General features: G+C 41.5%; 1 protein-coding gene across 1 annotated transcript in view; it reads right to left on the minus strand.

Moving 5' to 3' along the window:
- The window catches only part of LOC139392534 (collagen, type IV, alpha 3), a 112,243-nt gene extending 87,862 nt beyond the window's left edge, over positions 1–24,381 (minus strand). The window contains exon 1 of the mRNA XM_071140579.1: positions 24,154–24,381. Within this exon, the coding sequence (XP_070996680.1) occupies positions 24,154–24,243 (90 nt within the window). The 5' untranslated portion in view covers positions 24,244–24,381. The remainder of the gene's footprint in view (positions 1–24,153) is intronic.
- Positions 24,382–26,523: the final 2,142 nt, after the last annotated feature.

Raw genomic sequence — 26,523 nt, forward strand, 5'->3', positions numbered from 1 at the left:
CCCTGAGGGGTTGAAAGCAATGGGTCAGCCGCAGTTCAGCACCCCCGGAGCAATTGTAGGGGGTCAAGTGCCTTGCTCAAGGAAACAACGGCAGGGGATGGTTTCTAGGATGCTGCCAGCCCCTTACCCCACAGATTTCTCTAGTCAGATTTGAGATGCAAACTAGTAACCATCCTTCTCTAACCGCTACACTACCTGTGTTAGGCCTCATGCATGGTTAAGGAGTACCCAACGACTGAGCAGAAACAAGAGTGAACTGAGAAGAGGCCGCATAGCAGTTTTGTTCCTGAGTACCTCTCTTGTGTGTGTGACTGGGGTTTAAACCAATACCATTATAATCCCTGAGGACTAATGTAGGGGGTGTAGGGGTTGGTGAGGTTGGCCGAGGGGGGAAATGGAGGGGGTTGGAGGGGTTTGAGGGGTGTCCCCATGCAAGGATGTCTGCGGTGCTGGGAACAGCACCCTCTGACCACCCGCTTTCCCCTGCCTCACTCCACCATCCCCCACCGGTGGGTGACTTCCTGGCGTATCGGCGTGCCTGTTGCTCTGTCTCATTCTGCTCGGGGTGTGAAACCACGCAGAAGACAAACAGGTCGGGATCCAAGCTGCCCATCGAAAGCCCCCGGGGAGGGACAGTGGTGGAGCTCTGGGCGCTTTGGTCTGAATAGGGGGGCACTCTGAAACAACAAAGCAACAGCACAAAGAGCTGAATAGGAAGACTAAAACAACAGGGGTTGTGGCTGTGGCTTGACGGATGTAGGGATGTGTGACTGACCAGGACCTGAGCTCTCTGTCTGGATGTCTGTCTGGAGTAGTGCTCTGTCTGTCTGTACTTTGTCCGTCTGTCCATCTGTCACCACTGCAAATCACCACTGGCTGTGGAGACTCAACTTGTTCAATACATATAAATAGGTAATAATGTAGGTGCTACCATATCAAACACTTTGGACGCACCTAAGAATTTCTGACGAAAGAGGTTCATGCAAACAGTACTAACATCAATGAATAGCCCGGTCCATGACAAAAGAGCACATATCTGTGCAGAAACTAATGTAAACCTCACAATCTGGCAATCTGATTTAATTTGAAACTTCAACTATGTGTGTTATAAGGAGGCAATTATTTATAGGAGGCAATGCATAAATAGTTGCCTCCTTATAACACACATTGTTAAGGAAACGTTTCTGCCAGTGTCTTGTTGAGACCGAGCGCGTTCTAGATAAATGGTTGAACTGATTCCTGTCTCCAGTCTCATCATTATTGAACTGTTATAAAGACGTGGTTATAAAACCCACAAACTATTCTGTCTGGAAGAAGTTGGTTTTACATGTTCAAACATTTTTATTTTCCATGGTACAGTCTAGGCTTATGTGAGCACAGTGTATTGCTAGCAGAGGCAAGTTCATAGTAGAGCTATCAAGGAGAGCGTTAGCATGGTAATAGATGGAAGAAAGGAATTTGAGACGGACGTTGGAGCGGGTAAACAATGTAATGGAACAGTGAGTAAAGAACTTGGTACTTAAAAGCTTACATAGGTATTTATCTTGTCCAGCTGGGATAGGGCAGTGTGCAGTCAGTGACGATTGCGTCGTCCATGGATCTGTTAGGGCGATATGCGAATTGTAGTGGGTCTAGGGTGTCGGATAAGTTAGTTCAGTTACTTTCCCTTTATTGGGTACAAGAACAATGGTGGAATCAAGTGGGGACAACAGAGTGGCATATGAAGGGATTAAATATGTCTGTTAACGTTCCAGCCAGCTCTGCACATGCTCTGAGGATGCAGCTTTGTATGCCATCTGGGCAGCCTTTCAAGGGTTAACACGCTTAAATGACACGTCGGCCATGGAGAACTAGAGCAAACAGACCTCGTGAGCGTCGGGAGCCCGGGTCGGTGACTTGATGTAGTTTTCCTTGAAGCGGGCAAAGGTGTTTCGCTTGTCCGGGAGCGAGGAGTTGGTGTCCGCAATGTGGCTGGCTGTCCATTTATAATCCGTGACTGTCTGGAGTCGCTGCCACATAAACCTTGTGTATGAGCCGTTGAATTGCAACACAACACTTTGTCACTGTACTGTCGTGTTGCCTCTTTGATTGCCTTACGGGGTTGTAGCTGGTCTGTTTGTACACGTCCATGGTACGCGTTTTCAGTTTTTCGTTAATGCTCCAATCTATCCATTGTTTTTGGTTTGGATATGTTCTAATCATCACAGTGGGAACAACATTCTCTATGCACATCCTGATGAACACAGCCATAAAGTCTGTGTATAGGTCTATAATATTCTCAGAGGTGACCTGGAACATTCCCCTGTCCATATGATTAAAACAATCTTGAAGCATAGATTCTGATTGATTATTTAATATATTCTTTGAAGAGGTAGGTTTCAGGTGCTTTCGGAAGATGGGCAGGGACTCTGCTGTCCTAGCTTCAGGGGGAAGCTGGTTCTACAGGGGTGGGAGGGCCAAGAGACGAGAGGTGGCAGAACAGAGTGTTCAGGTTGGGGTGTAGGCTTTGAGCATAACCTGAAGGTAGGGAGGGGCAGTACCTCTTGCTGCTCCGTAGTCTCTGCTCCATGGTCTTGTAGTGGATGCGAGCCTGGACCGGAAGCCAGTGGAGTGTGCGGAGAAGCTGGGTGACATGGGAGAACTTGGGAAGGTTGAAAACCAGGATACGTTACAGGGGTTTGATGCCACAAGCAGGGAGCCCAGCCAACAGCGAGTTGCAGTAGTCCAGACGGGAGACGACAAGTGCCTGGATCAGGACATGCGCCTCTTCCTGTGTAAGGTAGGGTCGTACTCTGCTGCTGTTGTAGAGCATGAACGTGCAGGAGCTAGTCACTGCTTTGAAGGAGGCAGAGAACAACATGGTGTTGTCCAGTGTCACGCCAAGGTTCTTGGCACCCAGGGAGGGCAACACTGGAGTTGTCAACCGTGATGGAGAGGTTTTTGAGCGGGCAGGCCTTCCCCGGATGAAGAGCAGCTCCGTCTTGAAGTTGATCTTGAGGTGGTGGGCCATCACCCAAGCTGAAATATATGCCTTCGCTGCTATAACAGCCTCCACTCTTCTGGGAAGGCTCGCAGTCGGCCTTTCCATTCATCCCAAAGGGGTTCGATGGGGTTGATGTCAGGGCTCTGTGCAGGCCAGGTGAGTTCTTCCACACCGATCTCAACAAACCATTTCTGTATGTACCTCGCTTTCTACATGGGGGCATTGTCATGCTAAAACAGAAAAGGGCCTTCCCCAAACTGTTGCCACAAAGTTGGATGCACAGAATCATCTAGAATGTCATTGTATGCTGTACCGTTAAAATGTCCCTTCACTGGAACTAAGGGGCCTAGCTCAAACCATGAAGAACAGCCCCAGACCATTATTCCTCCTCCACCAAACTTTACATTTGGCACTATGCATTGTGGCAGGTAGCGTTCTCCTGGCATCCGCCAAGCCCAGATTTGTCCGCACTTAACCTTTCCTGAAACAAGTCACATATACCCAGAGAGAGCCATGATTTCGTAAAACAGAGTATGTTACCATTCTTGTGAATGTTAGCGAGTAATATACTCGGAAGCAGTGTATGGTGTGCACTCCGCCTGTCTGACTAGGGCCCCACTCCTATCTTTTCTCCAGTGTCTGTTTTGGTGCATCTCCCGGGATAAATAGAGCTGTCTCGGGAAGTTCAAACAAAGGATACATTTCAGGGAAGTCCAATTTCTGGTAAGTGACCGTCAATCTAATATCCAAAAGTTATTTCTGTCTGTAGGTAATGATACAAGAAACGTTCTGAGCATATATTGTAAGAAATAAGACAAAAAAAACAACTAAATACGGCAAAGTTGGCTTGGAGCTAGAAACTGGGCGACGTGACTGTCGAGGCACATGTTGCCGCTGTGGCAAAGTGGGACATCAGATGTCTAGTGTTGCAGGGTATACCGAAACATCAGTACTTGTTCGATACTAGAACATAAAAAACTATTTTGTACTAGAATTTGTTTTACTTTCGGGACTTCTGTAAAATGTGTCTCACGTCATATACTGACTTGGAGGATGAAGTCTGTCTATCAGAGCAGCCGATATCCACTCTAGTACGAGCGCACCATGCATTTCTCTTGCCTGCTCTAATTACTCATTGCTAGAGCTAGCTCTCTAGTGTGGAGCTAACATGGTGCAGCCCAGACACCCAGAGTCTGGGCTGCATCATGTTAGCTCCACACTCATGCTGCACAGAAGTTAACACACTAGAATAATGCAACACGGCATGTAGAAATGTTAATTACAGTTAATTACTGTTTGTAAAACGATATCCATGAAGGCTAGAACACTTTACAATGCAAGAAGATACAGTTAGCTTCCAGATTTATAAGCTAACTTTCCTTGCTAGCTTACAGCTGAAGGTAACATCAATTCACTAAGCTAGTACTTTGATTGTGATAATATGCAAACCATAACACAAAATATGCTGATTTTCACAACTTTATTTATTCACTTAATCATCTCCTTCACATAGAGATACTGAAGAAAAGCATATCTGCCTCACTTCTCCTTCAACCAACTCTGTGCAAAGCTCATGAAATACATCATTACTGGGTTAAAGAGACAGCGCACACTTTTATAAAAGAAGAGGCTTCTACTTCAATGCAAATGTTGTTGATCGGTACAATAACACAAGTCCCAAATGTAAGGGAAACAGATTATTTGTCATCTGCAGCCCCATGAAATCAGCCAAAATAAGCTCAATAACTCAATGCTTGCACACACTCCTATTGAATATGCAGCACCTGTATTGTGAAGAAGCCCAGGCCACATCTTGATTTACCCAGTTTATCAACAGAGATTTACCATTCAAATAAAGTTTTACCATTAAATATGATACTCTGTGTGTAACGTCCATTTTGTTGTTTACTCTGCTACTTGAGTCTCTCCGTTCCCGCTCTCGCATGCCGCTTTTTTTGTAATTACATTATTAGTTTGTGTTCCTTACATCTGCAAACAGCTAGTTTGTCTTTTTTTAGGAAGTTGTGGCTAAGTTGAGTCAGAGCAAACGTAGCTATACAGCCTGATGGTCTTGGCCTAAATCTACATGTTGTGCAACAGTATCTTCTAAATCAAAGAGGAAAAGGCGAAGCATGAATATATTAGCTACATGAAGTAGCTAAGAGTAAACATTTAATGTAGCCAAACATTAAAGGGTCTCCAAGAAAAAAAACTTACCAACACTTTGGTTCCTACACTGTCCCAATATCTCATCCATGGTATTTTCATTCATTGTCATGTCAAATACCACTGTATTCAAAATGCTCATTATTATCTTCTTATTATAGAATTAGAAAAATAATTTGTCTTCCATGATTCCAACAGTTCACCCAAGTCTTTTGATCTAAATCGCAACATTTAGTTATAAATCAAGCCTATATACTTGGCCCATAACGTGCAGCCCTACATGGCAGTGTGAAAATAATCTCAAATGAATGCAGGAAATGCAGAAATTCATGGAAATGCTGAAACTGATTTTGGGTTGAAGTTTCATTGAGAAGTATAAAACAATCAGAATGGAAAGAGACCCATTGAAATCACGTCTTAGAATGTATATGTTGCCACCCTAGGGTCACGCACTACCCATAAAGGACATTTTGATATTTTATTATTAAAAAAATATCAAATACCATCAAATACCGTCAAATCATAAAAATCATTTTTGGTGACGTTTTGGTATTGAGTATCGTGATGGTATCAACTATTGTGATACTAAACCTTGTATCGGTATTGAAGTCAAAATTCTAGTATTGGATTGCCGAGCCTGTGGTAAAAAGAGCCACATCAAACAAGATTGCAGGAACAAAAAGAGCTCAGAGAAAATGTCAAAGCCTGAAAAAAAGGAGATTCCAACAAAATAAAAAGAGACATGTTCATTCTGTTGAACAAGAGAACGCAGAGGTGAGTGACTCATTAGACGAGGAAGTCACACTGAATATATTGACTGTTGCTGGGGGCACGCATGGGTACTATGTCTCTCACTTGCTAGAGGGGCAACCAGTGCGTATGGAGATTGACATAGGGGCAGCTGTGTTATTATAATTGTTTTACTTTTTCTCTCTGCATTACCATTTCAGTCTTAGTCTACACCTGTTGTTTACAAAGTATGTGACAAATACCATTTTATTTTATTTGATCTCTTGTGTCATGCACAGTCTATTAAAAGACACTGAAACACCTTCCACTTCTGCCAGCACACATTGTGTTAAAGACTTGGGTGATTATGTCGCCGTGAGAGGCATCACTCAGTTAGGTCACAGTTCAGTTAAACGGACAAACTGAAAAGTTGCCACTACATCACTGCTGGGACATTCATTGTTGGAGAGAAGGTAGACCTGTGTCTCCAATTTTAAAGAAACATTGAGAAGTCTTTAATGGAGAGATGGGTAGTATGAAATACATTAATGTGAAGCTTAGCATTAAGCCAGACAGCAAACCAAAGTTTCTGAAAAAATGAACAGTACCTTATGCTTTCAGACCAAAAGTTGAGGCTGACTTGGACACTTTGGTCAAGAACAAAGTACTGGAGCCAGTCAGCATGAGTGAATGGGAAACACCCATCGTATCAGTCCTTGAGAAGGATGGTGGAATCAGGATATGTGGGGACTTTAAAGTCACAGTTAACCCTGTGTTGTCCGCTGAGCAGTATCCGCTTCCACACAACAACCTTTTCACAAGTTTAGATGGGGGTCAAAAGTTCAGAAAAATTTACCTCTGCCAAGCTTACTTGCAGATGCATGTGGATTAAAAGTCAAAGGAGCTGCTGATCATCGTGACACACAAGGGGCTCTTCAGGTAATGTTGTCTACCGTTTGCAATCACAAGTGTGCCAACCCTATTCCAGTGGGTGATGGATCAGATCTTGAGTGGATTGCCAGGAGTACAATGGTACCTGGATGACATCCTCCTTACTGGAAAAGACAAAGAGAACTCTCTCCAGAACTTGGATACGACCTTACAGAGATTGAAGGACTATGGACCGCAAGTTCGTCAAGACAAATGTGCATTCTTGCAATCATTGGTTCAATACCTCAGACAAGTCATCGATGCCACAGGCCTTCACAAGGATCTGTTCACGGTCGAGGCTATCTTGGACACCCCAGCTCCTCAGAACGTGAGCCAACTAAATTCTTTCCTGGGGTTACTGAACTACTATGGATGCTTTATTCCGAGCTTAGCAAAAACTGGAAATGCTGCATTAGTTGCTTTGTCAAGACAAATTATGTAAATGAACTGAACAATGCGAGGAAGCATTCGTGAAAACCAAGGAACCACTACTGAAATCTGAGGCACTGACACACTTCGACTTGTCATTGCCCATCTGACTAGCATGTGATGCTAGTCCATATGGTATAGGAGCAGTCGTGTCCCATATCATGCCATTCAATGAAGAGAAGCCGATCGCTTACGCATCGAGGACATTGAACAAAACAGAAAGTAACTATGCACAGATAGAAGCCCAAGGCATAGTTTTTGGGGTAAATACATTTCAACAGTATCTATATGGAAGGAAGTTCATCCTTCTTACAGACAATCATCTGCTAACGAGCACACTGGGATTCCGTCACTTGATGCAAGCAGAATAGAAAGGTGAGCTTTGTTGTTGTCAGAACTGCACTGTAAAGCAGATGGACTTTCTAGGTTGTGGTCAAGCTGCAGCCATGCCAAGTTGACATCTTCTACTTCAGACAAGTGGAAAACGCACCACTCACTTCAACACAAATGTGGAGAAACACCAGAGACAAACCTGTGTTATCTGAAGTGATGGAACATCATCAAAGGTAAAGACAATGCTCCAGAACTGAAACATTACCCTTCAAGGAGAACTGAGCTGTCAGTACAGACTGGTTGTTTGCTGTGGGGGAGGAGAGTAATCATTCCACCTTCGCTGAGGAAACCAGTTTTGCAACAGCAACACTCAGATCATTGTGGAATGGTTTTACATGAATGAAATCACACAGATCTACTTCTGGTGACCTGGATTGGATGGAAGCATTGAGTTGAAAGCGAAAACATGTTCCTCATGTCAGAAGATTTGCGTGGCAATGAATACACATCAACTTCCCAGGTCCATTGGAAGACATAATGTTTCCTGTGGTTTTGGATGCTCATAGCAAGTGGCCAGTGGCCAGAGGCTGCCATCATGAGAAGCTTGGGGAGGTGTTTAGTCGGTTTGGATAGCTACTCCAGCTCGTTAACAACAACGGACCCAAGAAATGGCCACGTTCCTACAGGTGAATGGCGTACAGCACATCAGGTCTACACCGTATCATCAATCTACCAACGATCCGGCGGCGAGGTTTGTACAGACCATGCTTTTGTACAGAACATGCTTTAAAAGCATCTCAGGGTTAAGGGACACTGGACCGATGCTTGAACAGCTTCCTGCTATCCTACAGGCTTCGCCTGCATTGCTACTCATAAAGGGAGAGCTACTCACAAGCTTTGACCTACTCAAACCTCAGAATGCAAAGGAGACAGTGGAGAGTCAAGTCAAACATTGTGAACTGTGAGTCAGGTTACTCTAGGAGAGATAGGCGGGCACCTAGATGCTTGGACTTGTAGAACACAGATTATAATGAGGTTTACAATATTTTTTAAATAGATCTAAGCTTTTTACACCACATAAATGTGGTAACACTTGGTAACACCTTTATGAAACCAGTCATAACACCTTTATGAGTGTTGCAGTATCATTCATAACAACCTTCCTAACACATTTGTTCAACATCCTTCATAAAAAGTTTTCAAAATAAAAGTCCCCATATTTATCTATTATACAATGGAAATTTGAATTTTTACTGTCACAGTACCCAAACTCCTGACACATTATTCACACAGGCTGGAAGCAGCACAGGGCCAGCCTTACAGCATTACCTTGTACCAGTTAAGGGGTTAAATACCTTGCTTAAGGTCACAATGGCAGTAGAGGATGGCACCTGTTCTGGGTGTAGTATCTTTCATTTACACAAGTTAGCCGTGCTTGATTGAGCGTATATGACGCAATGTAATCAATGGAACATTACCAACAGTACAAACCCCACCCACCCATCTGGCACTCCAGCAGGCTCTAGCAAAAACTCAAATAGTATATAAACCCATGGCACCTGAGCAATTGTTTGCCATTGTAATGTGTTAGTAAGCAATCTTATACACCCTTCAAACCAACATGTTTTTCTGCCAACTTTAGCATCCCGACAACTTTTTGCACAATTTTCTTTATATATGAAAGGTATTGCCGGTGACAAAGCCTCAACTTTTATTTCCGCCAACCGACCTAGTCATGATTGCGGTAAGGTTCTGCATACGGCTTAGTATGAAATGTAGCCATTATGCTGAGGTGGCATTGGCATGCACTAAGCTCTTGATAGTTGCTAGGCAGCGCCTGTTAATACTATCCTCCTGGTGGTTCTAGACTTTGCGAGGCATGTCACTTCACCCATCTGTTCGCATAGCCCACCACATGCACTGTTTTCTTAACCACAACTAGATGGATCCATAAAGAATTACTGCTTTGAGACAAGGGTGGGGACTCGTCTTGATAAATCAATCAATGTCATATGTTTTCACTAAATCTCCGTTTGGATATTGGTTAGGCTACAATTAGGTTGTAGAAATGTTAGCTTAGTTGAGGTGAGTGCTGCTCATGATCATATTGTCTAGTAGAACTGATCAGAACAATTTGCCAGCATGTTATGTAGCTTAACAAGTTGATTATTTTGCTCCTCGCTCACAGTGCTTAGTAAATAGCCTATGCCTAGAGGAGAGGAGAGCAGAGAAGAAAGTAACACAGGGCGAAAGTAACTTGCCCATTTTCTCAGATAAGAAAGAAGATAGAATGAAGTAGTGAAATCAGAATGTTCCTAATTTGGAGGAAAAGCTATCTGAAAACAAAACTCTCCATGTTTCGCAGAGTTATCAACAAAAATTAGTTTTGAGCAATGTAAGTTAAAAAAACTGACCCCATCGTGTTTTTCGGTTGTAGAGTTTTGTTGAGTTGTTTAAGGTTTCAAACATAGGTAATTTTCTTAACCCATCTAATGACTAAATGACAGCATAGGCTTCATGTATCATGCTAGTTTGGGTGTTAGCCTGGGAGAAGTTACAGGAGAGACAGGTGGGACGAAAGAAACAAAATGTTAACTGACCTGGAATAAAATAAAATAAATGTTTAAGCCAGGGTTAACACCCCTACTCTTACAATAAGTGTCATGTGATCTTTAGTGACCACAGAGAGTCAGGATACCTGTTTAACATCCCATCTGAAAGACCACACCCTACACAGGGCAACGTCCCCAATCACTGTCCCGGGGAATTGGGATATATTTTTTTTAGACCAGAGGAAAGGGTGCCTTCTACTGGCCCTCCAACACCACTTCCAGCTAAATCTGGTCTACCATCAAGGGACTGACAAGGACCAACCCTACTTAGCTTCAAAAGCAAGCCAGCAGTGAGATGCAGGGTGGTATGCTGCTGGAAAGTTTAAGAAGTGGTATATCTGTTCTATGGGCGACATTTCTATTCTTCCCTTGCTTAAATTTTGTTTTTGCATTTTTTACACTACATTTTCGTACACTAGCTTCAAACACCTGAAGATATAATATTATTGGTTATGGAAAATACATTTCACAGAGGTTTAGATGGTACATTAACTCCCCACACTACACTTGCTTGTTCTGTCACAAACTGAAATTAGGCGAACTATTCAAATTTTTGCAACCAGGAAATGGCAGCCATTTCTGCATTATGCATCGTTAAGTCAACATTAAATGACTGTAATTGAAACTGTGCCCTCTCTGAATCGTGGCATTGAACGCTATAGCAGGATTCTTTCTCTTCACAACTGGCAACTTGATTATTGAAGCTCAATGAGTGGAACGTTTGTTGACAATTTTGATTCGTTTTGGAAACAAAACATGTTTTATAAGGAGGATGGGATCCACCCAAATGATTTGGATTCCTGGATCCTTTCACAGCATTATAAGGCTGCGAAAGGAGACAAGCACTTACCAATGACCCAAGCCCAGCTCAATTAATCCCTACCATTGTGTCGCTGACTCATAATGCTTTAGTAAATGTATATTATACCAGGGGCATTGGTAGACACAATGTAACTGCTGATCCTACAGCAATTGTACGCAGCAATCAAGTGCCTATGAACCAGATTTATGCTGTTAGCACACTATGTGCCCTAGTATGAAGTCCATTGTGTGCAGCTCACACTGCACAATCATAAATAGCATGAGAATATCTACTTCTGCTAAACTTCCCAGTAAAGAACTGAAAACAATCAAGCATCCCAGAAAAACCCTTTAATTAAATAGCCCACGTTTACATATGGAGCTTAAGAAACAAGGTTCTTGAAATGAATAACATGCTAGTAACCGATGAAATTCATATTGATATCTTTGAAACTCACTAGGCAATACCTTTGATGACACAGTGGTAGCAATACAATGTTATAGCATTTACAGAAAAGACAGAATTGCCAGTGGTGGAGGTGTTGCTGTTTCTATTCCAAACCACATTCCTGTAAAGATTAGAGAGGGTCTCATGTTAAATACTGTTGAAGTAATATGGCTACAGGTTCGTCTGCCTCACCTAAACCCATTCTTGTGAGAAGCTGCTATTGACCCCCAAGTGCTAACAGTCAGTATCTGGATAATGTGTGAAATGCTTGATAATATATGTGATATCAACAAACCCATATTTTCTGGGTGGTTTAAATATTGACTGGCTTTCATCAAGCTGCCCACTCAAGAAAACGTTTCAAACGGTAACCAGTGCATGCAACCTGGTTTTAGATTATCAGTCAACCTACCATTTTTAAATAAACCTTTTTATTTAACCTTTATTTAACTAGGCAAGTCAGTTAAGAACAAATTTATATTTACAATTACGGCCTACCCCGGGCCAAACACTAACCCAGACGACCTTGGGCCAATTGTGACCCAATTCTGGAAACTAGGCGTATGCTGCAAGTCACATGAACATAAAAAATATATTTTCATCAAAATGCATTTTTTCATGTGCCTTAATAACAAACTTGTATGGCATCTGTAAATGAACTCAGCAAAAAAAGAAAGGCCATTTCATTGTCAACTGCATTTATTTTCAGCAAACTTAACATGTGTAAATATTTGTATAAACATAACAAGATTCAACAACTGAGACATAAACTTAACAAGTTCCACAGACATGTGACTAACGGAAATTGAATAATGTGTCAAAAGTAACAGTCAGTATCTGGTGTGGCCACCAGATGCATTAAAGTGCATCTCCTCCTCATGGACAGCACCAGATTTGCCAGTTCTTGCTGTGAGATGTTACCCCACTCTTCCACCAACGCACCTGAAAGTTCCCAGACATTTCTGGGTGAATGGCCCTAGCCCTCACCCTCCGATCCAACAGGTCCCAGACGTGTTCAATGGGATTGAGATCGGGGCTCTTCACTGGCCATGGCAGAACACTGATATTCCTGTCTTGCAGGAAATCACGCACAGAACAAACAGTATGGCTGGTGGCATTGTCATGCTGGAGGGTCACGTCAGGATGAGCCTGCAGGAAGGGTACCACATGAGGGAGGAGGATGTCTTCCCTATAACGCACAGCGTTCAGATTGCCTGTAATGACAACAAGCTCAGTCCGATGATAAAGTGACACACCGCCCCAGACCATGACGGACCCTCCACCTCCAAATCGATCCTTCTCCAAAGTACAGGCTGCGGTGTAATGCTCATTCCTTCGACGATAAACGAGAATCCGACCATCACCTTTGGTGAGACAAAACCACAAATCGTCAGTGAAGAGCACTTTTTGCCAGTCCTGTCTGGTCCAGCGACGGTGGGTTTGTGCCCATAGATGACGTTGTTGCTGGTGATGTCTGGTGAGGACCTGCTTTACAACAGGCCTACAAGCCCTCAGTCCAGCCTCTCTCAGCCTATTGCGGACAGTCTGAGCACTGATGGAGGGATTGTGCGTTGCTGGTGTAACTCGGGCAGTTGTTGTGGCCATCCTGTACCTGTCCCGCAGGTCTGATGTTCGGATGTACCGATCCTGTGCAGGTGTTGTTACACGCGGTCTGCCACTGCGAGGATGATCAGCTGTCCATCCCATCTCCCTCTAGCGCTGTCTTAGGTGTCTCACTGTACGGACATTGCATCTGCAGACCTCATGCCTCCTTGCAGCATCCCTAAGGCACGTTCACACAGATGAGCAGGGACCCTGGGCATTTTTCCTTTGGTGTTTCTCAGAGTCAGTAGAAAGGCCTCTTTAGTGTCCTACATTTTTCATAACTGTGACCTTAATTTCCTACCGTCTGTAAACTGTTAGTGTCTTAACGACCCTTCCACAGGCGCATGTTCATTCATTGTTTATGGTTCATTGAACAAGCATGGGAAACAGCGTTTAAAATCCTTTACAATGAAGATCTGGGAAGTTATTTGGATTTTTTATGAATTATCTTTGAAAGACAGGTTCCTATTATGGAGTTAATTTGGAAAAAAGGGACGTTTTTTTTTTTTTTTTTTTTTTTTTTTTTTTTTGGTAGCCAAATGTGATGTACAAAACGGAGCTATTTCTAATACACAAAGAATCTTTTTGGAAAAACGTTTATTAATAAAATTGTTAAATTACGAGCCTGCTAAATGCTAACGCTAATGCTAACGCTAATGCTAACGCTAAATGCTACGCTAGCTAGCTACTGTTACACAAATTATTGTTTTCCTATGGTTGAAAAGCATATTTTGAAAATCTGAGATGACAGTGTTGTTAACAAAAGGCTAAGCTTGGTATTTATTTCATTTCATTTGCGATTTTCATGAATAGTTAACGTTGCGTTATGGTAATGAGCTTAGCCCTTAACGACCCTTCCACAGAAAACGTGGCTTTAAAATCCTTTAAATAAGATATATTGTGTAGTGGAGCTGCATAAGTGTTTGTTAAATTACGAGCCTTGTTGGTTAAGCCCTAGAAAACGTGGCTTTAAAAAAATATATATTGTGTAGTGGAGCTGCATAGTGTTTGCTCTCCACTTTCTGGAGGATCAAGTTTGAAATCAGTGAAATTAGAGTATGATAGGCAAAGAGGTGGAGAAAACACCTGTCTCCGGATTACATGTTCAAACTAAAGGCAACCATGGTTTGGCATTCCTTACAGGGAGATGCGTCCATCATGCATGATCATGTAAGATAGTCTAGCGTTTTCAGATATTACACATTACACATTTCTAATTTTGACAGAAAGTGGTTTCATTTCAAGCTAAACTGTACTGTTAACTAGCTAACTTTGAACCTGGTTGGTTAGCGTTGTTGTTTAACTAGCTAACGTTAGCTGGCTGGCTCATTAGCTAAAGTTACGTGACGTGTGTACAACACCCGTTGAATTTGGCCTGTGTCAGTAAACGTCTGCAAAAAAGTTTAATAAATTGTTGCCAGCAATGCTAGTTAGGCTGTTTTCATGTTATCCATAGGTAAACAAATCATTGGCCAGAGCATCAAGTGTGCGCTCCGAGAGCGAAACGAGATGGGTGGGGCTAAAGCTTAAGAGGGTGTGAAGGATGCTGAGTGGGTGTATACAAAGAAGAGCTCTTCACTAGATACCAAAACATTCAAAGGTCATTTTCTCAAAAGTAAGTTTACAAGTTGATCAAATTTCATTGTTCCTCAAATGCAGTGTATGGTATATAATTTTGTAGCTCTAGGTCACTACTTTAATCCAATGTAAAAACCAAAATGTTGCTACTTAAGACAAAATCCAGGTGGTGAGTCACAATTGGTGCAACGCCCTATGGGACTCAGAATCACGGCCAATGAAACAGCCTGGAATCGAGTGACACCTCAAGCAATGAGATGCCGTGCCCCACTGAGATGCCGCTGCGCCACTCGGGAGCCGAAAAAATATACATGTCAATCTCAAAGTGGAGAAGAGATTGACTTTATCACTACACTACTTTATCACTACTTGTATTTGTGAATGCACCGAGCTGTCTGTTTACGACTAGCACACAGCTCAGACACCCACGCATACCCCACACGACATGCCATCAGAGTTCTCTTCACAGTCCCCAAATCCATAACAAACTATGGGAGACTACATGGAACTCTATTCCACATCGGGTAACTGATGCAAGCAGTGCTTTTTTTAAATTAATTTTTTACATTTAACCTTTATTTAACTAGGCAAGTCAGTTAAGAACAAATTCTTATTTACAATGACGGCCTACCCCGGTCAAACCCGGACAACACTGGGCAAATTATGCGCCGCCCTATCACGGCCGGATGTGATGTAGCCTGGACAGTAGAATCAGACTTTAAAAAACATATAAAAATACAACTTATTAAACAGCGGGGACTGTGAAGCAACACAAGCATACATTCAAAAGTATCCTTTATTTAACTAGGCAAGTGAGTTAAGAACAAATTCTTAATTACAATGTCCACCTATCAGGCAACAGTGGGTTAACTGCCTTGTTCAGAGGCAGTACGACAGATTTTTTACTTTGTCAGCTCAGGGATTTGATCTATCAACCTCTCAGTTCCTGGCCCAATGCTCTAACCACTTGGCCACCTGTCCCCCTTAATAACACATGATAACAGATGATAACATAAGCACTATACACACACGTACATATGGATTTTGTGTTGTGGAAGGGGAGTAGGGGCCTGAGGGCACACACTTAGTGTGTTGTGAAATGTGTTATGAATGTACATTTTTAAAATTGTATAACTGCCTTTATTTTGCTGGACCCCAGGAATAGCAGCTTCTGCCTTGGCAGCAAATGGGGATCCATAATAAATACAGCCTACGGACTCTGCTTGATGTTAGTCTTCATTGAGAATATCTGTGCTGGGGGACATCTGGTGCTGGTAGGCTTCTGGTGCTGGCGGCAAGATGGTGCTGGCAGGCTTTAATAAATGTATATCAAATCAATTGCACTAAGTCATTGTCCTTTTTGTTTGCTGTCACAGTTTACCATAAGGTGTCAAAAAATTACCAAACAAAATTTAGAAATAGTACTTAATTCATTTTCTGTCTGGATACTTTTTTACTCTTAAGTAAGTTTCCTAAGAAATAACATTTTACTTGAGTAAATTACAATCTAAGTAATAGAAGTCGACCGATTAATTAGGGACGATTTCAAGTTTTCATAACAATCGGAAATCGGTCATTTTGGGAAATCTTTTTTTTTTACACCTTTATTTAATCTTTATTTAACTAGGCAAGTCAGTTAAGAACACATTCTTATTTTCAATTATGGCCTAGGAACGGTGGGTTAACTGCCTCGTTCAGGGGCAGAGAGACAGATTTTCACCTTGTCAGCTCGAGGGATTCAATCTTGCAACCTTACAGTTAACTAACTATACCAACATTAACGACCTGCCTCTCTCTCGTTGCACTCTACAAGGTTGCCTGTTATGCAAATGCAGTAAGCCAAGGTAAGTTGCTAGCTAGCATTAAACTTATCTTATAAAAAACAATCAATCATAATCACTAGTTAACTACACATGGTTGATGATATTACTAGATATTATCTAGCGTGTCCTGTGTTGCATATAATCTGACTGAGCATACAAGCATACAAGTATCTAAGTATCTGACTGAGCGGTGGAAGGTGGTTCATTCAAACAGCACTTTCGTGCCTTTTGCCAGCAGCTATTCGTTGTGCGTCAAACATTGCGCTGTTTATGACTTCAAACCTATCAACTCCGGAGATGAGGCTGGTGTGACTGAAGTGAAATGGCTGGCTAGTTTGTGCGCGCTAATAGCGTTTCAAACTTCACTCGCTCTGAGCCTGGGGGTGGTTGTTTCCCTTGCTCTGCATGGGTAACGCTGCTTCGATGTGGTGGCTGCTGTCGTTGTGTTGCTGGTTCGAGCACAGGGAGGAGCGATGAGAGGGACGGAAGCTATACTGTTACACTGGCAATACTAAAGTGCCTATAAGAACATCCAATAGTCAAAGGTTAATGAAATACAAATGGTATAGAGGGAAATAGTCCTATAATAACTACAACCTAAAACTTCTTACCTGGGAATATTGAAGACTCATGCTCAAAGGAACCACCAGCTTTCATATGTCCTCATGTTCTGAGCAAGGAACTGAAACGTTAGCTTTCATAGCACATATTGCACTTTTTTGTTCTTCTACAACACTTTGTTTTTGCATTATTTAAACCAAATTGAACATGTTTTATTATCTACTTGAGGCTAAATTGATTTTATTTATGTATTATATTAAGTTAAAATAAGTGTTAATTCAGTATTGTTGTAATTGTCATTATTACAAATACATATTTTTTTTAAATAGGCCGATTAATCGGTATCGGCTTTTTTTGGCCCTCCAATAATCGCGTTGAAAAATCATAATCGGTCGACCTCTACTAAATAACATTACTTTTACAGCATCCACCTCTGCAAGTTATTATTTATTTTTTATCTTTATTTAACTAGGCAAGTCAGTTAAGAACAAATTCTTATTTTCAATGATGGCCTAGGAGCAGTGGGTTAACTGCCTGCTCAGGGGCAGAACGACAGACCTTGTCAGCTCGGGGATTTGAACTTGCAACCTTTTGGTTACTAGTCCAATGCTCTAACCACTAGGCTACCCTGCCGCTCCAAAGTTATACATAGCCCAACTGTAAAACGCGTGCGAGCATCTCCCCGCAAGAAATGTTATCGTTCTCACAGTAGGCCAAGATCTGTCAATCAACTGATGGCCCATCAATTTAGCCAGGGAAACACAAACAGTAGTTTATCGTTTTTCACACCTTTCATTATGTATTGATAAGCTAATGGGACTGTATGAATTGGGCTCTAAAAAACACTACTTGCAACATACCGTAAAATCTGTATGTTAAGGGTATTAGCTGAGATCTGAAGACTTGTGTATTAGCGCCACATATGAATGCCTAGCTTTTAGTTCCGCAAGCTAACACACTGTTGTAGTGCGCAGGAGACCTGAACTTGAGCCCACCCAGTCAGCATCACCAGGCACCATTTGGCTCACTCAAGATTTGTCTTATAAAACAATTACTGTACTATAATAAGTATTTATTTATTTTGAAGACATGTTATGAATGATGTTGAATAAATGTGTTGTGAATGTTGTGTGAATGATACTGCAGCGTTCTTGAAGGTGTCATGACTGGTTTCATAAGGGTGTTATGAATACTTTGTATACCCCCTTCATATAAAGTGTTATCAAAAATGTTGTCCATAGTGTATAGCATAGAAGTTAAGGCCATATGAATTGACTTAGTCACTAGACTGTGACATCAGACTGTGTGACTCCACACACCTGGAAAATATTATATATATTCTGTCTCTCTGCCTCTCTCTGTCCATCTAACCTTTTTGCCCAGAGGCAGATAGTTATTTTGAACAACTTTCTGCAGAACGCTATTTCCTCTTTCACATTCCAATAGTTTTCTATATTTCCTGCATTACTGCTACTGAAAGCAGTCTTAAACAAGGGTCATAGATGTTTTGGAACTTCAAAAGATGTCTTCTGTTGCGGTAAGTCTATGCCTTAGGCCGTCTGTTTTGTAGAGGCTATATTCCACAATACAAAATGAGTTGAAAAGATAAAGCACCACATATATTTTCTGTATTTATGTTTCCCATTACAATGGGGTTTAAATATAAAGATGGATCAATACAAACTTATTCTGTATTATACTGAACAAATATATAAATGCTACATGCAACAATTTGAAAGATTTTACTGAGTTACATTTCATATAAGGAAATCAGTCAATTGAAATAAATTCATTAGGCCCTAATCTATGGATTTCACATGATACAGATATGCATTTGTTGGTCACAGATACTGTGCCTTAAAAAAAGTGAGGGGTGTGGATCAGAAAACCAGTCAGTATCTGGCATGACCACCATGTGACACATCTCCTTTGCATAGAGTTGATCAGGCTGTTTACTGTGGCCTGTGGAATTTGGCTGTGCGAAGTTGCTGGATATTGAATGGAACTGGAATACACTGCGGTACACGTCAATCCTGAGCATCCCACACATGCTCAATGGGTGACATGTCTGGTGAGTAATGGAGGCCATAGAAGAACTGGATCATTTTCAGCTTCCAGGAATTGTGTATATATCCTTGCGTCATGGGGCTGTGCATTATTATGCTGAAACATGAGGTGATGGCAGTGGATGAATGGCACGACAATGGGCCTCAGGATCTAGTCACTGTGTCTCTGTGCATTCAAATTGCCATCGATAAAATGCCATTTTGTTTGTTGTCCGTAGCTTCTACCTGACCATACCAGAACCCCACCACCACCACCATGGGTACTCTGTTCACAACGTTGACATCAGCAAACCACTCACCCACACAATGCCATACGCATGGCCTGCGGTTGTGAGGCCAGTTGGTCAAACTACCAAATTCTCTATAATGATGTCGGCGGCGGCTTATGGTAGAGAAATGAACATTAATTTCTCTGGCAACAGCGCTGGTGGACATTACTACTGTCAGCATGCCAATTGCACGCTTACTCAAAACACGTGTGGCTTTGTGTTGTGTGACAAAACTTCACATGCGTTGCCCCCAGCACAAGGCGCACCTGTGTAATGATCATGCTGTTTAGTCAGCTTCTTGATATGCCACACCCATCAGATGCATGGATTATTTTAGCAAAAGAGAAATGCTCACTAACAGGGATGTAAACACATTTCTGCACAAAATTTGAGAGAAATATGCTTTTTGTGGATATGGAACATTTCTGGGATCTTTTATTTCAGCTCATGAAACGTGAGACCAACACTTCATATGTTGTGTTTATATTTTTGTTCAGTGTATAAACTACAGTAGTTTTAAAGACTGCAGCTAATCTTAGTACAACTAAGTGGTGCTCATAGGTCTCTTCCCCAGTGGATGAGCACTAGTCCTACAGAGGGGGTGAACATTGTATCTGGGGCAGTAATGAGTTCCTAGTCCAGAGTCTCAATACTGAACCTGTGTAGTCATGACTAGTACAGGTGATGTGGAATCTATGATGCCCAAGAGGTGAGGCTGTGGAGCACGCAGCACACTGACTGTCTAAATGCAGAGTGATCTGAGATTCACAGTGACAAGACTGAGCCTGTGCCCCATCAGATGTCTACTGCAGATAACAGCCGCTGTAAAACAAATACACACGACAAGGGGAATTGTTCTCACTGCAAACTTACCACACTCTTGCACTGTGAACACAAGCCACCCTTACACCAGCCTGGCCCTCTTCTCACCATACACACGCACACATGTACACACACACACACACTGAGGACAACATTAACACATACTCTAATTTGAGCATTCTACTTTATACCTGCTGTCTCCATAACATCCCTCCCTCACCCCACCCCCAGTCTGCCACATATATAGGCTATATTTTTAAAGATCTAAATGCGCACTTTCAATCAGGAGTTGGCTATCCAATTTTAAACTGCATAGACATCAATCCTTTCTTTCATATATTGTTATAATGATCAAAGCATTGTGTAAAGCCTGTGGTGGAGCAGTTTCGCTCCAGGCCAGTCACAAATATGCCTTCTCCGTTGAGCTTGTCTTAAATCCAGGACTACATTTAATCTGTGTCCTGGAAACCATCCCTTAACCTTCCACCAAGCCTTGCCTGAAGCAATTTCCCAAACCAATGGACTTGATCAACAATAAAAACTATTCAAACATTAGTACCAACATCCATAATAAGTTAGAGATGCCCAGTACAGTTCTCCAGCAAAAGACTGTTTTAAATGTACAAAAACAAAGCCAATATGTTGAAATTGTCACATATGCATGCATACATCCTTCATACCGGTCGCCCCAACAGGACTTAAACCCATTTAAAAATATATATTTAACCTTTATTTAACTAGGCAAGTTAAAAACAAATTCTTATTTACAATGACGGCATACCCCGGCCAAACCCATGGGACTTGGTATTGCAATCGCCATCCTACTGAGCCACCTACTAATTTCAGCTATAGACGAGTCATAATGTCTGGAAGAATGGAACCATTGACAATCAAAAGGCATTTATGCTTGGTCTTCTCAGCATAAAATGAAACGTTCAAAGCATTCTTGGGCTCACAAAAACTACTGATAGGATCAAACTAAGAATCTGTTGCATGGTTGCCTCTGCGAAGAAGAATGTATCAGGCCCACATTTTTGTTTTTATTTGTATATTTTGGTACAAAAACACATTAAATGTGCAAAACAAATGTTATTGGAACATTTTCACCAAACATTCTTATAACCGTTATGGTTTGTCCCTCTACTAATGGTTATTAAATAATATTGGGTATTTAACAACATTAACAGTATTTTGTCATGATAAAATTAGCTGAAAACCAAATTGGGTCTTCATTGGAATGTTTATTCATTTTTCAGGGAGGGAAGATCAGCTTCAATATTGCAGATACAGTGCATTCGGGAAGAATTCAGACCCTTTCACATTTTCCAAATGTTGTTACTTTAAAGCCTTATTCTAATTATTTTCCTCATGAATCTACACACAATACCCCATAATGACAAAGTAAAAACATGTTTTTAGATTTTTTTGCAAATTTAAGAAATATCTTTTTACATAAGTATTCAGACCCTTGGCTATGAGACTCGAAATTGAGGTCAGGTACATCCTGCTTCCATTGATCATCTTTGAGATGTTTCTACAACTTGATTGGAATCCACCTGTGGTAAATTCAATTGATTGGACATGATTTGGAAAGGCACACACCTGTCTGCATAAGGTCTCACAGTTGACAGTGCATGTCAGAGCAAAAACCAAGGCATGTGTTCAAAGGAATTATCCATAGAGCTCCGACACAAGATTGTGTCGAGGCACAGATCTGGGGAAGGGTACCAAAAGATTTCTCCAGGATTGAATGTCCCCAAGAACACAGTGGCCTCCATCATTTTTTAAATGGAAGAAGATTGGAACCACCAAGACTCTCCCTATAGCTGGCCGCCCGGCCAAACTGAGCAATCGGAGAAGGGAGAAGGCTCTTTGTCAGGGAGGTGACCAAAAACCCAATGGTCACTCTGACAGTGCTCCAGCGTTCCTCTGTGGAGATGGGAGAACCTTCCAGAAGGACAACCATCTCTGCAGCACTCCACCAATCACACCTTTAAGGTAGAGGGCCAAATGGAAGCCACTCCTCAGTAATAGGCATAACAGCCAGCTTGGAGTTTGCCAAAAGGCACCTAATGGACTCTGACCGTGAGAAACCAGATTATCTGGTCTGATGAAACCAAGATTGAACTCTTTGGCCTGAATGCCAAGTGTCACGTCTGGAGGAAGACTGGCACCATCCCTACGGTGAAGCATGGTGGTGGCAGCATCAGGCTGTGGGAATGTTTTTCAGTGGCAGAGACTGGAAGACTAGTCAGGATCGAGGGAAATATGAATGGAGCAAAATACAGAAAGATCCTTGAAGAAAACCTGCTCCAGAGTGCTCAGGACCTCATTCTTGGGTGAAGGTTCACCTTCCAACAGGACAACGACCCTAAGCACACAGCCGAAACAAATCAGGAGTGGCTTCGGGACAAGTCTCTGAATCTCCTTGAGTGGCCCAGCCAGAGCCCGACTTGAACCTGATCGAATATCTCTGGAGAGACCAGAAAATAGCTGCGCAGCGACGCTCCCCATGAAACCTGACAGAGCTTGAGAGGATCTGCAGAGAAGAACGGGAGAAACTCCCCAAATACAGGTGTGCCAAGCTTGTAGCGTCATACCCAAGAAGACTCAAGGCTCTAATCGCTTCCAAAGGTGCTTCAACAAAGTAATGAATAAAGAGTCTGAATATTTATGTAAATGTGCAAAAATGTCTAAAAACCTGTTAACGCTTTGTCATCATGGGGTATTGTGTGTAGATTGATGAGGAGGGAAAAAACAATGTAATCTATTTTAGAATAAGACTGTAACGTAACAAAATGTGAAAAAAGTAATCTGAATACTTTCCGAATGCACTGTATATTTATACATATATTACTAATTTCCTCTTCCTTCATTTGCTGGATTTTCACCCACAGCAGCCAATCCACCGTTCATTCTTAACTCCAACCCTCCAATGTCCACAGATTAGCCCATCTTTCCCAGTGTAATGCCAATTTGTAATTTCCTTTTGCAATACATTCCTCCATTTTACTGTGATGTCTTACGAGGGTCCTAAAAATCCCTATTTGTAAAGATTTTACTGATATTGCCCTAAAAATAAATACTTTACCCAAGAGTATAATTACATTTCCCATTGACTGATCGTGTTTTTTCAGATCCCCTAACAATACAGTTTGAATCCTGAACAACCATTCCTGGACCTGACTCCAAAAGCAAGCAACTGATGGACAGTACCAGAAAATATATTCCATAGATTATGTTTCCACCTGGCAGTCTGCACAAGGCAGACTGTTCAATGCCCCACATTGAGCATTATTTTTGTAGGAAGTGTAGAGTAATACAGGTGTGCGCTGCTCATGAGAATATCAATAATTGAAATTACCATTCCCAGATTCCAGACTGTGCTTATAGATGGAATAATGATGATGAAGATTATGAAAAATTTATTAATTAACAAACAGCTTAATGATAAATCTGTGTGTGTATGTGTGTACGTGTGTGTGCGCACGCACGCAATAGCGCCTCTGTTGGAGCTGGCTGAATCTTTTTAACCATTTCCATTCTACCATATTAAAATTGCCATCACTCTACAACTAAATGCAATCTTTACCAGTAACCTAAAGCTTTGCAATACACCCGTCATGAGCTCTAGACCTGTAGTGGCAATAAATGACATTAACATAATTGAACTCTGACATCAATGCATTTTATACCCATCTTAGCTCAACATAACGCTCCTGCTACACTAAGTAAACCTAGACTACCTGTATGAGTTAGGCTAACAATAATACGTCTATTGTTGGCTATTCAGGTGACACATCATTTGAAGTAATTTAGGCTTGGATGACACGTCAACTCAGCTATATCAGCAACCCAGATTCATGTACGCAATAAACAATGGTTGAACAATATTTCCCATACAAATCAGTTATAACACATGCATGCACGATATGCAGCAAACTTTACTCTAAACTGAGCCCTTATAACCTAATTCAGCGTGGTATTTTCATACTTACATCATCTGTGTATGCAGGTGTGATGATGCCGCTGAGCAGTAGCAACAGGACGCTCAGGAGCAGTGGGGAAAAAGTGAGAAAGTCTGTCATTTCATTACCTACAGCAGTTCCATACACCGTTGGCGTAAGCCCCGTTTCAGTTGGTTATCTTTGTAACTGTAAAATCGATGCAGCAGCCCCCCTGAATAACTCGCTTTTAGAAATAAGAAGAAATAGCCTACTGCTCGCTATCACTGCGACAGGTTTCTGCACTTTGATAGTGCAGTGTGGTGTAACTCACTATCCGAAGATCCTGCGCGTGGCAAAGATAACCTCCCTCAAGACAGTGCCTTTACCCTTTGAGCCCCATTCACACCTGCGACAGCTAAGTATGTTAAGGCTAATTAATACACCCAAGTCATAGACTAAAAAGTAGAACCACTGAAATATAATAACAACGAGTGGGACATACAAGCGTCGAAAAAAATATTGTCTATGTTGTGAAAGTGAGTACTGTCAAGTGCTGGTTTAAGATTGAGCGGTGTACAGGTTTACTTGCGGGTTTAAATACCGTAATACTTTGTGACTATGCTTTGATGTTTATGTTTAGTTTTTAATAAATAATGATAAATGGTGATATGTTTTATATAGTATTATATACGTTTTTCTAAGGTAGGTATATTAATCCATTTGATAATATAAAAAATAAACCTGTTAAATGTAAATGTGTGGTCAAATGTAGTTGCGCTCTTTAAGTTCGTTACGGTATGAGGTGCGGGGGCGAAGTGATAGCCTCTATTCTTACTAGCAGTTGTTGAGCTTTAAGTTTTTCTGTTACGTTTTAGACTTGTTGGTTCAACTGTTTGTTGTTTTATTTTCTTCCACGATATGTTTTTCGATTTAATAAGGAACAAGTGCGAAAGTACTGGTGGGACTTGCACGACGTTTCGTCAACGGGGTCTGACACAGTGATTAAGACTGGGGTAAGCATTTTTTATTGCATAGCAACACCTATTGCCTACAATTAAACTGGATTTGGACGATTCTGTCACTTTAGCTAGGATATGATGGCGTGAGATTTGCTCAATGGTGCCTAGGCCTAATATACATTTAATGGGTGGCATTTGCTACGGTTTCATTCGTTGTCTCTGCCATAACTTCACGACGCGCTCAGTTATATTGTAGTTTAATTGAATTCGCAGGATTATTGCCGATACACATTTGACCTAATTTGAATATTTCTGGAACATACTCAGACCATGCCTTTCAAATTATTTTTTTACTTGAGTAATTTAGGCTACACACATGTTTGATTCGGTAATTAATGTATTATAGTTTTAAATTTATCTGGACTACTAGCCTATTCGCAGAGGAAGGCTCTGCATGTATCACAAAATCAGCACAATTTCCCCGCAATACTTTACACAAGCACACTTAGGTTTATCGTGAATACAGTTACAGTGGTGCACCATTGAGAGCTCGCCAAATGTTGTATACATGCAGAGTAGAACAAGTTACTGAAGTTACTGTATAACAGCAATAATAATAAGAGGTCATAATGATGATGATCATCAATATCATCGTCATCATCATTGTCATCATCATATCATAATTGTTTGTAGGTTTTGAGGTTTAGCCTAGAAAAAAATTGGGCACAAGCAGTAATACTTTTGGGGGGAAATCTTCAACATGTGATCTAATGACCTGGCTTTCATTTTGATGTTTGAAAATATTCAAACGTTGTAGTGATAAAGGGTTTATCTCAGGCTGCCTGTCAATAAACAAGCTTGTTGTGGAATGAGAACTGATCCGCAAAGTCCAACTTGTTCACAGTTCATCAGGTCGAAAAAATGTGTTATGACAATGTTCTGTGTGTGTCTGAATTCATCTATACATCCATTCATCCACTCTCTCTACTCAGTAATTTATTGATATTCATTTTTAAAAATGAATTAATGTATTTTTAATTGCACCTGTTAAGGAGATACATCTGAAACCGTTTAACAAACGGATGATTTTTCAGTTCAGGAATGAATATCTATTTGGTTCTGAATTGACTACATTTAAATGGAATTGACCCCAACACTTTTACTGTGCATCAATTTACTCTATCTGCCTTCCTATCTGAGAGTATTTTGTCTCTTATCATTGTTTGTTTATATCACAGGAGAGGTCGAGAGGCAGAGTCACATTGTTGGTGTTACACCAATCAGAGGCAAGGCAGAGGTCATGGGCATGTCTGGAGGCAGGACACGCCCTAAGTGGCAGAGATGATGGTCTCTACCTGCTGCACCACCTGGGCCAAACTCTCTCTCTGGTCAGATTACCAACTCACATCTTATGATGATCCCATTGTCTCATTTTCTCTCATGTCCTTCCATTCTCATCTTC

Source organism: Oncorhynchus clarkii, chromosome 33 (genome assembly GCF_045791955.1).
Source record: "Oncorhynchus clarkii lewisi isolate Uvic-CL-2024 chromosome 33, UVic_Ocla_1.0, whole genome shotgun sequence".
Classification (NCBI taxonomy): Eukaryota; Metazoa; Chordata; class Actinopteri; order Salmoniformes; family Salmonidae; genus Oncorhynchus; species Oncorhynchus clarkii.